The sequence below is a fragment of the Ictidomys tridecemlineatus genome, chromosome 4 (genome assembly GCF_052094955.1).
Source record: "Ictidomys tridecemlineatus isolate mIctTri1 chromosome 4, mIctTri1.hap1, whole genome shotgun sequence".
NCBI lineage: Eukaryota > Metazoa > Chordata > Mammalia > Rodentia > Sciuridae > Ictidomys > Ictidomys tridecemlineatus.
Window position 1 is genome coordinate 87,865,886 of NC_135480.1, and position 13,524 is coordinate 87,879,409.

General features: G+C 35.1%; 1 protein-coding gene across 5 annotated transcripts in view; it reads right to left on the bottom strand.

Moving 5' to 3' along the window:
* Nucleotides 1–8,156, bottom strand: part of Dcun1d5 (defective in cullin neddylation 1 domain containing 5) — a 29,638-nt gene extending 21,482 nt beyond the window's left edge. The window contains exons 1-2 of one of the 5 annotated variants that reach the window (XM_021728966.3): nt 7,640–8,156; nt 5,648–5,739 (exon numbers count right to left, since the gene is read on the bottom strand). In XM_021728966.3, coding sequence (XP_021584641.2) covers nt 5,648–5,739; nt 7,640–7,827 — 280 coding nt within the window. In that variant the 5' untranslated portion in view covers nt 7,828–8,156. Of the gene's footprint in view, nt 1–5,647; nt 5,740–7,639 lie in introns of those variants that run through there. The other 4 variants (XM_005329091.4, XM_021728964.3, XM_040285141.2 and 1 more) reach the window with 4 other exon arrangements.
* Between the last annotated feature and the right edge of the window lie 5,368 nt (nt 8,157–13,524).

A 13,524-nucleotide genomic window follows, 5' to 3' on the forward strand; every position in this document is an offset into this window, starting at 1 on the left:
ACTTTTAAAAGTAGTCTTTAACAAGTCACTATGAAATTAAGGAAATTTTAAAAAGAAGCGATAAAGAAATACTTCATTAGTATTAATCATTAATTTACTTTAAAAATTTACTAAGCCTACTCCTAATAAAATTTTTGGCAATGCAGGAATCAATTTTTTCTTTTTGATACTGAGGATTGAACCTAGGATACTGCGCATGCTAGGCAAGTGCTATACCACTGAGCTACATCCCCAGCCCACAAAGCAGGAATTTTAAAAAGCCTAAGATTGAAGTAGCATGTGTAAGAAACAATGCCCATTTTCATTTTTTCCTACTAAGGATTTAACCCTAAGGTAAACAACCTACCGTCCCAGCCCCTTCAAATTTTTTATTTTGAGACAGGGTCTTGCCAAGTTGCTTGGGGCCTCACAAAGTTGCAGAGGCTGGCCTTGAATTTGCAATCCTGTCTCAACCTCTGGAGTTGCTAGGATTACAGGCATGCGCCACTAGGCCTAGCTCAATGTATAGTTTAATACAATAATCAGAAGAATATTCATTTACTTACTACAGATTATCATTATTTCTTTTAAATAAATTTAATTATTCTTGAAAATTTATAATGTAAAACTAATGACTTATTTAAACTACTATATTATACTTTAAGAAATATTTTCCTTATATTGGTTCTAAATCACAAGGTATCAGTTACGTCACCTTAATGTACAAACAAAAGTTTAATCAATTAGCTTGTGTCTATCATGTGACCAAAAATTGTTATTTATCTTATTCCTTACTTGACTCCCTATCACTAAATTTAAATTAATATTTCAATTCTCATGCTTTTTTTAAATTTTTTTTTTAAATCAGACTCCCAACACATAGATATTGAATCCGATAGGTTTCTTTTGTGACTGGATAACTAAAATAAATCTTGATATATAATGTTAAATTAGTCAAGAGGAGCCTCCATTCTCCTTTCTTAAGAACTAAAAATACTCCAGCTTTATAAGTCATAAACTAGACCAACATTGCTCAGGTGGATTTGACGGCATGTTAGCTTATCTTAATTTTATTAAGAATGTAGCCATCCATTATGTAGCCAATACATTTTGCTGCTTGAGATGATATCCAGGATGTCAAGATGACTTTAATATATAATCAGAAACCAAAACCCATTTTAAATTTTACATAAAATGATCAATGTCCTTAAGTTTAAATAAGCAGTAAAAGTGCACTGAAGTGTTAAAAGGGGAAGACGGTGGTAGTCATTTTTACTTCCTAATATGAATATCTAGAGAATTGTTTTAATTAAACATGTTAAATTCATAATTCAACATAGGAAAGAATGTACATAAGAGCTGGGGGTGTAGTTCAGTGGTAGAATGTGTGCTTAGCAGGCAGAAGGCCCTGAGTTAAATCTCCAACACCATTAAAAAAAAAAAAAGCATACATACACAATAAAGGTATTAAAAATACATAACTAAGGCTGTGTTTGGCAGCACAGGTCTGTAATCCCAGTCACTTAGGGAGGCTGAGGCAAGAGGATGACAAGTTTGAAGTTAGCCTGGGCAAATCAGTGAGATCTTGTCTCAAAATAAAATAAAAAGGACTGAGGATATAGGTTAGCAATAGAGTACTTGCCTAGCATATGCAAGGCCCTAGGTTCAATCCTAGTACCAAAAAAAAAAAAAAAAAAACCAAACACATAACTGAGTATGCATCCTCATTATATGGCTGGAAGAAAAAAAATTACATTAAAAATTTAATGGAAGAAAACAAAAAGTGCTTTTTAAAGCCATGACAGAAATACATTCTAATTTTTTCTGATGCAACAAGTACACTCGCCCTCAAAATTGCCATCAATGCTTAGAAGGGATAGCTGAAGAGTTTTGTCAAGAAATATCAGCTACTGTCACAAAATACAGGCTTCTAGAAATGGGGATTAGTGATTAAAATTGATTAGAATCAGGCTAAAATTTGTTTTATATGTATATAAAGTATGCATATATACACCATATATATATATACACACACACATACATACACACATATATCTCATAGAGCTAAGATCTATAAATGTTAAATAACTTTCCCAAAGAAATGCAAACAGTAATATATTTAAGTCTAAAGCAAAGTCTATACCAATGTCCTTTCCTTGAGTCATAATTTTAATTAAACTTTTTAACCATACCCTCCAATGACACTATTCCTGGGTAAAATTTCTAAAGCCGAATTTAATTTACTCTTTCATGCAAATTGGTTTGCACTCAATTTAAAAAGCCTGGGAAATAATTAGTTCACTGTACTAGTGCACTTTACCAGCTGGCTACTATATTAGGATTATACATTTCTAACATTTTTAAATTTTTGCTTAAGACTTTTTAAAAATTCCCTTTCACTTTGTATGTTTTTGTTTACCACAGGCCCAGTATACAACTAGCCTTCTATATCTTGGGTTCTGCACTAATAAATTTCAACCAATTGCTCATCAAAAATATTCGAGAGTGGAAAACTTCCATCTGTACTGAATGTACACACTTTTTCCTCATTATTTTTCAACTATTTACATAGCATTTACATTGTATTAAACAGTATAACTAGAGACAGCTTAAAGTCTACTGGTGAATATGTGAGGGTAATAGGCAAATAATAAAACTCCAATTTATAAAGGAATTTGAACATCTTTGGATTTTGTTATCTGTGGTAAAGAAGAGGTTGTCCTACCAATCCCCTGTGGATAAACAGGGACAAACATATTACTAAATTCTTGTTAATTTAAATATCACTCAAGCCAGGCACAGTGGTACACACCAACAATGCCAGGGACTTAGGAGGCTAAAGCAGAAGAATTGCAAGTTCAAAGCCAGCCTTCAAAACTTAGGGAGACCCGGTTTCAATATAAAAAGGCTGGGGATGTGGCTCAGTGGCAAAGTGCCCCTGGATTCAATCCCTAACACTGCAAGCAATAAATAAATAAATATCATTCAAGAGTAAAAAGGTTTTGCTTACAGGCAAAACCACCAAGTTAATCACACGTGACCTATAATTCTATAGTAACACATTGTGGGATATTTTTAAAACTAGGAGAAAAACATCTTTAACTCTTTGATTTTTTTTTTTTTTTAATAATGAAGAAATGTTTCCAGGTGTATGTGCAGTGCTTAATACCATACCCATAATAGACTCTCAGGACAAAATAATGTGCTCAGTGACACAGCACTTTCATCATGAGCTACGTAGATTAATTTTGGAACAACATTATTAAAAAGCTACAACCAATAAATCTAGTGCTGTAATGCTATTACTGTTTTAACAGTAATAGCAAAAATATACTGAGTTCTGACTATATACCAGGTACTATGCTAAGGGCTTTATAAGATATTATACTAATAGGCACAACCACTGTCTCCACTTTAATGAGGGACAGATGCATTTAAACACAAAACAATGACTGTTTGGCAATTGGTTCTTTCCTATCAAGCAATTTTCTGCCCAAAGTCTCCACAGAGAGCCCTCCCCTAATCTGTGTCTCTGAAAGTCCATCCAACCCTTCTTTACTCTATTTATGAAGCTCCCTATATTTATTATTTTCATAATATTCCAAAATCTATAATTATCTTGCCTATATGCTTGTTTACTATCTTCTTCACTAGAAGCCAAGTCCCATGAAGACAAGGATCATGTCTGACTTCTTCACTCTTATATCCCCAGCACTTTGCACAGTGCCTGACTCACCAACAAGTGCTGGATAAATACTGAATGAATGACAGAAAATAAATTAACCAAGAGTACTCATATTTTTTATAAAAGTGAAAATTAGTTACCATGTACACAGTCATGTACATATTTAAATAAAAATATTAGCCCTGTGCAATGGCACACACCTATAATCCTAGCAGCCCAGGAAGCTGAGACAGGAGGATAGCAAGTTCAAAGCAAACCTCAGCAATTTATTGAGCCCCTAAGCAACTCAGTGAGACCCTGATTCTAAATAAAATACAACAAGGGCTAAGGATGTCACTCAGTGATTAAGTGCCCCTGGGTTCAATCTCTGGTACCCCGCCCCCCCCAAAAAAAATTTTTATATCTAGGAATAGTAGTTAAAACCATTGTCTCTAGTGTCACAACAACCATGGTTTGACTCCTTGCTCTTGGTACTATATATCTAGGGCAAATTACTTAATCTAAGCCTGTTTTCTCAATCATAAAATGAATATTACACCATCTACTTAACAGAATGGTTATATGAAAAAATAATATATATATAGCACAATTCCTGTAATAATGACAGCAATTATTTTATTGGCAATTAAAAAATGCTAATACAGGGAATACATGTTTAATTAGAATTTTATGATACCCAGGAAAGTCCTAAAAAGAGGTAAATTCAAGCAAACATTAAAAAAAAACGTGCTAATTATTTTTATAATAAGAAGAGTGAACTTTTGATTCTATATCCTGCATACCAATAAAACTGGCATTTTGAATAATGGGTCAACATCTTAAATGGAGGTCAGTAAGAAAATGAATTCCCTTCATTTAAATTGGGTTAGTGGTTGCCTTGGGATGCCAGTAATAGCTTTTTTTCTGGTCTAGAATGATTCTGTTCTGCTACTAAACAATTTTAAATTATACTTTTGGGATCACCTCACTGATCCCAACAGTTATGTTGCTGTCCCCTTTTTAAAATAGTCTCACTTTCCATACAGTTAACCTAAACTTTATTTCAAGTTCAAAGCACATTTTAGAACTTAACATGGATTAGCACTAAATAAACTACAAACACACTTTTAAACAAAGATTGTGAGAATGTCATTGATAAAAGAGAAGGGAAAAAAATAAGAAAGCAGGTAAGAAAAAGAGGGAAAAGGAAAAACAAAACCAAGTTTTTAGAGTTAATAACTCCAAAAGAGCAAAACTTCTTTAAGGGGCTTACAAAAACGTTAGTAACAAACGGGAAACAATTATTCTTTTTCATTTACTTGCTTAACTCTTCAGCCTCATCTATGGCTGGTTTTGACTTTTACCTATATCCTAGGCTTAGAATTTTTCATCTGTTTATAGGATTTAGCTGAGGTTAGTTAGCTCTTCCAAGAAGACTACCCTGACACTTCCAAAGCTGGGTTATACATTGCTCCTATGAATTCTCACAATGTGTCTTCCTAATACAATATTTATCACAATGTAATAACATGAATCTATTTACTTTCCTATTTTATCTCTAATAGAAGTATATGACCAAATAACAATCATGAAAGGGTAAATGTTTTGTGTAATAATGGTTCAAATCTTTTCCTGTTTCCCCTAAAGTCTCAGAAAATGTTAAATTCACAAAAATTTCCAAAAAAGAAAAAAATTTACTACGTATTTGTTTCCCATAATACTACTGTAGCCAAAAGATGTAAATAAGTGAATCTCTGTTTACACATTAACAGTAAATGAGTTTCTCCTCTCCTGATGTATACTGAATACATATTTAAAGAAATACCAGCTGAAAGTGGCTCCAAATTCTTAACTAATCCACAATACTTGGTTTTGACCCTGATCCTATCACACAGCACTAAAACAAGGCAGGCCTGAAAAAATAATTTGTTAAATGAATAAACCAAAAGGAAATAAATTTTTTTAATGCATATGACTGATATCTTCTTACATTAATTTCATTACCTGCATACTCATAAAACCAAGCCAGGCACTTCTTGCTTGAAAAATGTTCCTCTCCACTTATTAGTCTAGCAGGGGGTTGGGATCTGCAATAGCTTAGAAAACACACAAATGCCTAAGATTTTTATCAAGTCTCAACTCTTAATGAAAAACTAAGTTCAATAAGAACTACTTCAGTTCAAACAAAGTTTTGTTTTTTAAGTTGGCATTATAGGGAAAAAATGGAGTTAAGTATTTGCAATTTGAAACAGTAGTCTATATATTAGATTTCTGTCTAACAAAACCCAATTGCTTCTTTGTTTACTATCAAATTCCAAAAATACCAACTAAAATTATTTCCCAGATTTCAAGACTAAGCAGAAGTTCAAACTAAGTGTCAATGTAAGACTGAGAAAGTAAAATCTTTATTATAATTCCACTGATTTCCATTGAAACTGTACATAACATATATATTTCAAAATCTTACAAAGTATATATTTCAAAATAAATGATACATTAAAAATTTTCATGTATCACCTTTCAAACTTAAGATTTTTAAAAGATGATTTAGAACTTAAAAGTGTATTAAATTCCAGATTAAAAAAACACACACAACAAAACCTCTACAAATTAATAATCAAAAATAGTCCAAATAATTGGGCCAAAGCTACTTAGTCATATTTTTTTCCTCACAAAATCATTAAAAGTTGGGAAGTTAAAAAATGGCCTCTAGGATTTAACAAACCAAGGAATTAAAATAATTACACTACCACAATGATATGGAAACACTGGAATTTCTGCAATTGAATAATGTAATGTAAAATAGGAATATCATATTTTAAAATTTTAATTGATAAAACAAAGTATCACTTGATTTCTATTTCTGTCTGCCTAGCTACTTTAATGTTTAAATAATTTTGATACATTACACACTTAAGATGGCCACAGGTTACAATGATAAAAACTAATTTGCCTATGTTTCATAAAAATATGCTAGTAACCACTTCAAATCCTAATGTTAGCTACCAAGGGATATAAGAAAACTGTATCATAAATTAACAGCCAAAAGAAAAAATACAGGGTTCCTTAGGCTTCTTTGCCAAAGTACAGTAATGAAGAAAAAAAGTGAATTATAAAAAGGAAGATGTAGACTATACAAGTCACCTCCCTTACATTTTAAGCAGTAGATCTCTCATTAAAGAGCACTCTATTTTTTTCCTTACAACCCTAGCTAGTCTTGTTTTAATGGTAACATCTGAAGTTGATGTTGAAAAGCATCAATCATTGAGACAAGTATACCATATGAGATGGGGGGAAGACAAAAACTCACTTTCTCACACCTAAACTGCAATGATCTTTTGCAGCATAGAAGATTTCTGTGATGACTGAATGATATGAAAGGGGCCAAAAAGCTATTTTTATAGTTCTGCTTTGTCTTTTTTTTTTCTCAAAGAAAATACTGAGTATAATCGCTCCAAAATTATTAGTATACATACTGAGAATTAACAACGTGCTGAATGCTCTAGAAAACAAAAAGCATGCAGGGCCTTCCCAACACTGCACACAGGGAATTGGCTTCCCAACTATACTTCCCAAAACTGGGGCTCTTTCAATTAAACAAGGCCTCCAGCTGGGATGGTTCAGATTAGTCCACTCCAAATACTAAAAATTTGGAGGCCAATTACAGAAGTTTTTCCTTTTTTCCATTTCCAAAGCAGTTCTCAAGATTCCTTATGCTCTCTCTCCTTTCTCAGGCTCTACAAAGAAATTCTAGGTTTGACCTTTTAGGTTGGGGGGAAAAGACGAGAAAGGAATTAAGGGAGTAGAAAGTCGTTCGAGTGCAATTTATCTATGCAAGTGTTTCCCCACCCATTCTGCGGGCACGTAGACTAACGAAGGGCGACTCTTCTGGTCCCTCCTTAAACGCCGGAGCACACGCACACTAGCGACCACGAGGTCGGGCTCAGAGACTAGGGGTTCTAGACCTACCGCCTAATTTGATTAGAGGGGTCTCACCTCTCTCCACTTGAGGCCTGGAGGCTGGGCCCAACTCCTTCTCCTCCAGCTGTCCTGCAAAGGAGGAAGGAGGAAAGACTGAAAGGTGGGGGGAGGTGGTACCTGGAGATTTTACACTTTTTGAGGCCTCCGTCTTCCGCTACTGCCGTTGCCACCCCAGAGGATTTTCTCTTCTTCTTCACTGGCATCTTCCGCCCTCCCCGGCAGGGTGGGCTTGGGGGGCCGGGGAAGGGGGTCGCTGTCCGCTGGAGGCCCCTCAGCGCTGGCACCCAGTTCCCAGAGACAGCAGCAAGCGGAGGAACACAGTCGCCTGCCCGCACCGGCGCGGCCCAGCCGCTGCCCGTTCGCACGTCTCCTCCTCGTCTTTCTCTGCTTAGGACAGAGGTAGCTCCTCGCCTGTGAACACTGCGGCTCGGTCTCACCAGGAGGAGAAAACGCGAACAGCGCGGCACCTACACTAGTCACGGACAGCAAGCAGCTCGATCTGACCCGGATGAGAATTGCCCGGGACCGGAAGTGACGCAAGTGCAGAGCCGGGCGACTCGATGGGCGTGGCTTCTGTTGGTCCAGGATTGCCTTACACCAAGCCGAGAGGGACCTGGCCTGGGCGGGTGGAGAAATGTAGTCAAAATTCCGTGTTTTGTCCAAGGTATCCTGACTGTTCTAATGAAGATTACACCCAGCGCCAGAGCTGATAGTCACCACCAATAAATGTTTCGTGAAACCACTAATATTCTGCAGTTGACGTTCAAAATAACTTGGTAGACTAATCTGAGCTCTAAATGGTAACCTCACAATTAAATGTTTCCACCCCTTAAATGTGCTAGTGCTCTGCATGCTTTCTCTATGGGCCTAAGATCAGCTTACTTCTCCGCCATCCCCACTTTACCACTTCTGCTTATTACTTTCTCCTGTATGCACCTCTCAAGTAAGAGTCAGTAGGTACCCATTGACAATAAAAATTGGGGGAACAGTTCTAAGGGCCTCTTCCTAAACCTTGTTACCCCAAACAAACTAATCACTCGAACTCCAGTGGAAATATTTGTAATTAAAATTGTAAATTTTGTGTGTAGAAATAATCTAGTCAAAAAATCATTAGTCAATATTTTTGTAAAATCCTCTCTAAAACAACTGTAATGACAGAGGAATAAAAATGTCTTTATATTCAATAACAGTCGTTATGGTTCATTAGCACCATAATCTGGCTAATCAGAATATCATATTTCTTTAGTTCTACTAATCCATTCAGGATAGATGCTTAGCTCAAGTCAGGGTAATAAGTGTTAAGGACATGAAACTGAGCTATTTCTTTCCTGTGAACTGGAACCTGAGAAACTGTTGGGAATGAAACCAAAATTCAGAAAAGACCAAAATCAAGCAGAAGACAGAAAAACCAAGATACGATTATGTGATATCAGTCCCAAGTCCATGATATGCTCTGGAATTGTCAGTTATGTGAGTCAATAAATTTCACCAATTTGCATATGTAGTTACCAAAATAATGTTTAAAGCCTTTAATCCTTCAACTCAGTTGAAATGCATGAGACTAACAAATCTCAATCAGATCAAGTCTCTAAATAGAACTACTTTCTTCAGAAAGTAGAGGACAGGAGCATCAGCAAAATCTAGAGTACAAGTGACCCAGATTCTTCAGCAAATTATTAGGAAGAGAGAAAAGAGAAGAAATTTAGAAGTGATTTCTAAAAAAAGAGTTGTTGTTTTGACAGAGCTAGGGTTTGAACCCAGGGCGTTATACATGGTAGGCAAGTACTGGACTACTGTGTACTTCTAATCTAGATCATTTCAGTGTGGTTCTTATTTGACTTGTGATTCAAGCAATTTAAACAATACTATAACAATTATGGGAAAATCAGAAATTTTTAAATTACCAGATATTTGAGAAAATGTAGAATGTGGAAAACTTATCTATAGCCTATCAGTAATTTCCTGGGACCTGAAATAATGTGGAGTTGTGGGGGAGAAAACTGACTGCAAAAGAATGCAAGGGAACTTTTTAGATAATAGACACATTCTATGTGTTGACTTAATTGGTAGCAAATATACTTCTCAAAATTCGTTGACTCATACACTTAAAAATAGATGTTCTTGCTGGGCATGGTGGCACATGTGTGTAATCCCAGCTGCTCTCAGGAGGCTGAGTTAGGAGGATCACAAGTTCAAAGTCAGCCTCAGCAACTTGGCGAAGCCCTAAGCAATTTAGCAAGACCCTGTCTCAAAAACTTTTTTAAAAGAACTGGGAATGTGGCTCAGTTAAGTGCCTCTGGGCTCAATCCCCGGTACCAAAAACAAAACAACAACAGCAAATATGTATGTATATTTTATATTTTATATATATATAAAAAAATATATACACACACACATATATATACATATATGTTTTTAATTGTAAGAATATTATTTCTCAATAAGTTTTATATCAAATGAACCAATTCAAACAACACAAAATAAAACAAATAATAATTACAAAATACTATTAGAAAAAGCAAAGTTTTTTCTTCAAGAAATTAGCTGCAAAAGCTAAAGAACCCTTTTCCCCAATAAGGACAAAGGAAATGGAATAAAACCCAAAAGATGAAGACAAATAATTTAAGAGGACCAGAGGATAAAGTTCAAAGAATCTCATTCCAGATAATGAGTCATGGCCTAATCGAAGGATAAGGAAGTTCATAATGCATATGGAGCAGGATACAAGCACTGTTATAGACCAGGACTATTATACATCTTTTATTATTTTCTAAACTGGATTTTTTACTGTTGTTACCATGTACTTTTCCATCATTATATATTGAGTAAGAGTGGAGAGAAGATCATATTCTCTTATGTTCATCATATTCTCTTAAGTTCGTAAGTTGTTAAACCATACAGAATCACTTTTAGACCTAAGAAGATCCTGACCTATCTGGAGATTCTAGTCATTGAGCTAAACTCAGTAACTCGATAGGAGATTACTTGCATCCATAGAATTCTTTGGAAAAAAAGAAAAAATACTGGATTTATATGGTATACATTCAGTAGATCTATAATTCAAATAACATTTAATGACAACTTAAACCAGAAACTTCTGGAGTAAAGAAAATAAGGCAGACATGACTCCTGCATTCACAGAGTTGGACAGTCTGGAAGGGAAAATGTATACAACCTATCTAAGATATTTTATGAATAAATAATAAGATCAGCTGGGTATGGTGGCACATGCCTGTAATCCCAGCATCTCAGGAGACTGAGGCAGAAGGATTGAAAGTTTGAGGTTAGCTTCAGCAACTCTATGAGACCCTCAGCAACTTCATGAGTTGTCTCAAAAACAAACTCAGGATGATGATATAATTCAGTAGTAAAGTGCCCCTGGACTCAATCCCCAATACCAAGAAAAAATAAATAGGATGTTTGTCAGTAATATCATGGGGATGGCAATTTCCAGGGTTCATATAGAACATTCATACCCACACACTTCTTCATTGCCTTCTCTGGTCAGTACCTACAACCACAATAATACCTCCATTTCTTTTTTGGAGGGGCCGGGGCAAGTACCAGGAATTAAATTCATGGGCACTCAGCCACATCCCCAGCCCTGTTTTGTATTTTATTTAGAGACAGGATTTCACTGAGTTGCTTAGCGCCTCGCTTTTGCTGAGGCTGGCTTTGAACTTCTGATCCTCCTGCCCCAGCCTCCAGAGCTGCTGCGATTACAGGCATACTCCACCACCTCAGCTCATACCTCCATTCTTAAAAGTTTGGTCTATACCATCTCAATTACTCTTATAAAAAATGGGTATATTGATACCTCTCTACCTGTGAGGAATGTAGAAATGCCTATTTATGTGGTCTTACTTTTTTCTGATGCTTACCAACACATGGATATCCCATGATTTTTTACCAAAAGTACTACAATGGAAAAAAAACTATAAAAGAATACTTTGGTTGTTATGCAGGAAATTTTAAGGAGAGGAAATAATGAAATATTTACCTTAAGCAGAAACATGTGTTCTGGTTTCAGATCCAAAGAAGATCAGTAACTTTAGGAAAGTTATATGACTTTATTCTTCATCTTATCCTATATAAAAAGATGTAAATAAAAAAAACAGGCTGTGATTGTGGCTCAGTGGTGCTCTCACTTTACATGTGAGAGGCAGTGGGTTTGATTCTCAGCACCACATTTAAAAAAAACAAATAAAATAAAGGTATTGTGTCTGTCTACAACTAAAAAAATTTTGTTTAAAAAACCATAATATCCATCTGTAATGACAATGGACATAATACTTAGCTGAACAGGAAAATAGGCAAAAGGGCTGATACATAGTTCCATTATCCATTTAGCATTTATGTTTATAGAACAAAGTCATGAAAAAGATCTTTAAAAATAGTCATATCTGTATCGAGGTAACCAAAAATAGGACCTAAGATGTGTTAATTTATATGTTCTGTACATAGTTTATTTTTTTCTTAACACCTCTTTAGTAGGATTTTTCCAATTGCCAAAAAAGCAAGCAATGCAGACATTAAGTGATTTATGGGATGCCAAGTGTTATTGTGGTCCTGGAACTATATTAGCCTTTGCATACATTAACGATAATTTTCAAAACAACTTTGTAAGTCAAAATTTTATGAAACATTTCCATACACATAAACCCATAGGATGTTGACTCTGGGAACTATGGGGACATTCTGTAATATCATTGCAGTGTTTTAAAAAATCTAAAATTTAAAAATTATTTAAAAAGTATTTTGAACATAATAAAACTGCAAAAATAGTGGAGTACAGGAAGAGTGATAACTCAGGGGATCCTCTTAGATTGGATGCCCTTGGAAAGATCAGAATTCACAAAATTTCATAGTGGGTAATACAGGCAGAAAGCAATGTCTTAGGTATCAGATGGATAAGAATGGAACAATTTGGACTTAAAACCAGCCAGGAAGACTAAGAACAAGTGCTGAAGAGGGAAATAATATTAACCAGAACACTTGATTTGCTTTCTAGTATGTAAATATGTACCTAAAATAAAGAAAATTAGTCCACGGACTAATGTTACTGTCAGAAGTATGCTGTTGTCATGACTTACTGCATAGAACTAACTAACACACTCTCTCCCTCTCTCTCTCTCTCTCTCTCTCTCTCTCTCTCTCTCTCTCTCTCTCTCTTTGGTTGGTTCAAGTGTTAGAGAAGACCAAAAGTAAATGCAGGCAGTTTGTGTTTGGTGTGTGCTTATAGAATTTTATAACTTGGCCTTTGCTAGATGGATGTTGTATTTTTTTCACACCATATATTTCTCAAACTTACTGTTGGAAAGGTAGCATAATAGGATTTCTTAAGATGAGAACAACCATTACCTTTTTAACTCTGCTACATTTATAAAACATTTAACCATTTTATGACTCAATTTTGCTGTCTATAAGGTAAAATAACAATATCTGCCTCATCTGGATAGCAAAGATTGTGTTATTGAAAAAAGAAAAAAAATATGACAGTATTATCAAAATGACTCAAAGGTACACAATTATGTATTGGGGCTTTTAGAGTATACCCAGCAAAATGAATTCTAACTTAGCAAGTTGTCTTATTTATTTAATCTACAGAATCAAAGGAAGAAGTTGTAAGAAGGCATATAAAAGAAATGACTTATCTTAGGTTCTGTCTCCATCCAAATTCTAGTAATGAGGGAAAATTCATATCCTTACCACCCTTTTGAATGTAACCAACTCCATCATTAGTTTTGGGAATCTTAACTTTTTTCCTAGCCGCTGAAAATAGAGCAGTTTCAATGGAACTCAACAAATTCTTGAGCCATGGTTCTACATCACTTCTTTAGAAAATTCACAGGTGACATGTGGGCCATTAACTGAGCACCATTGGTGAAAACTGTCAGCAC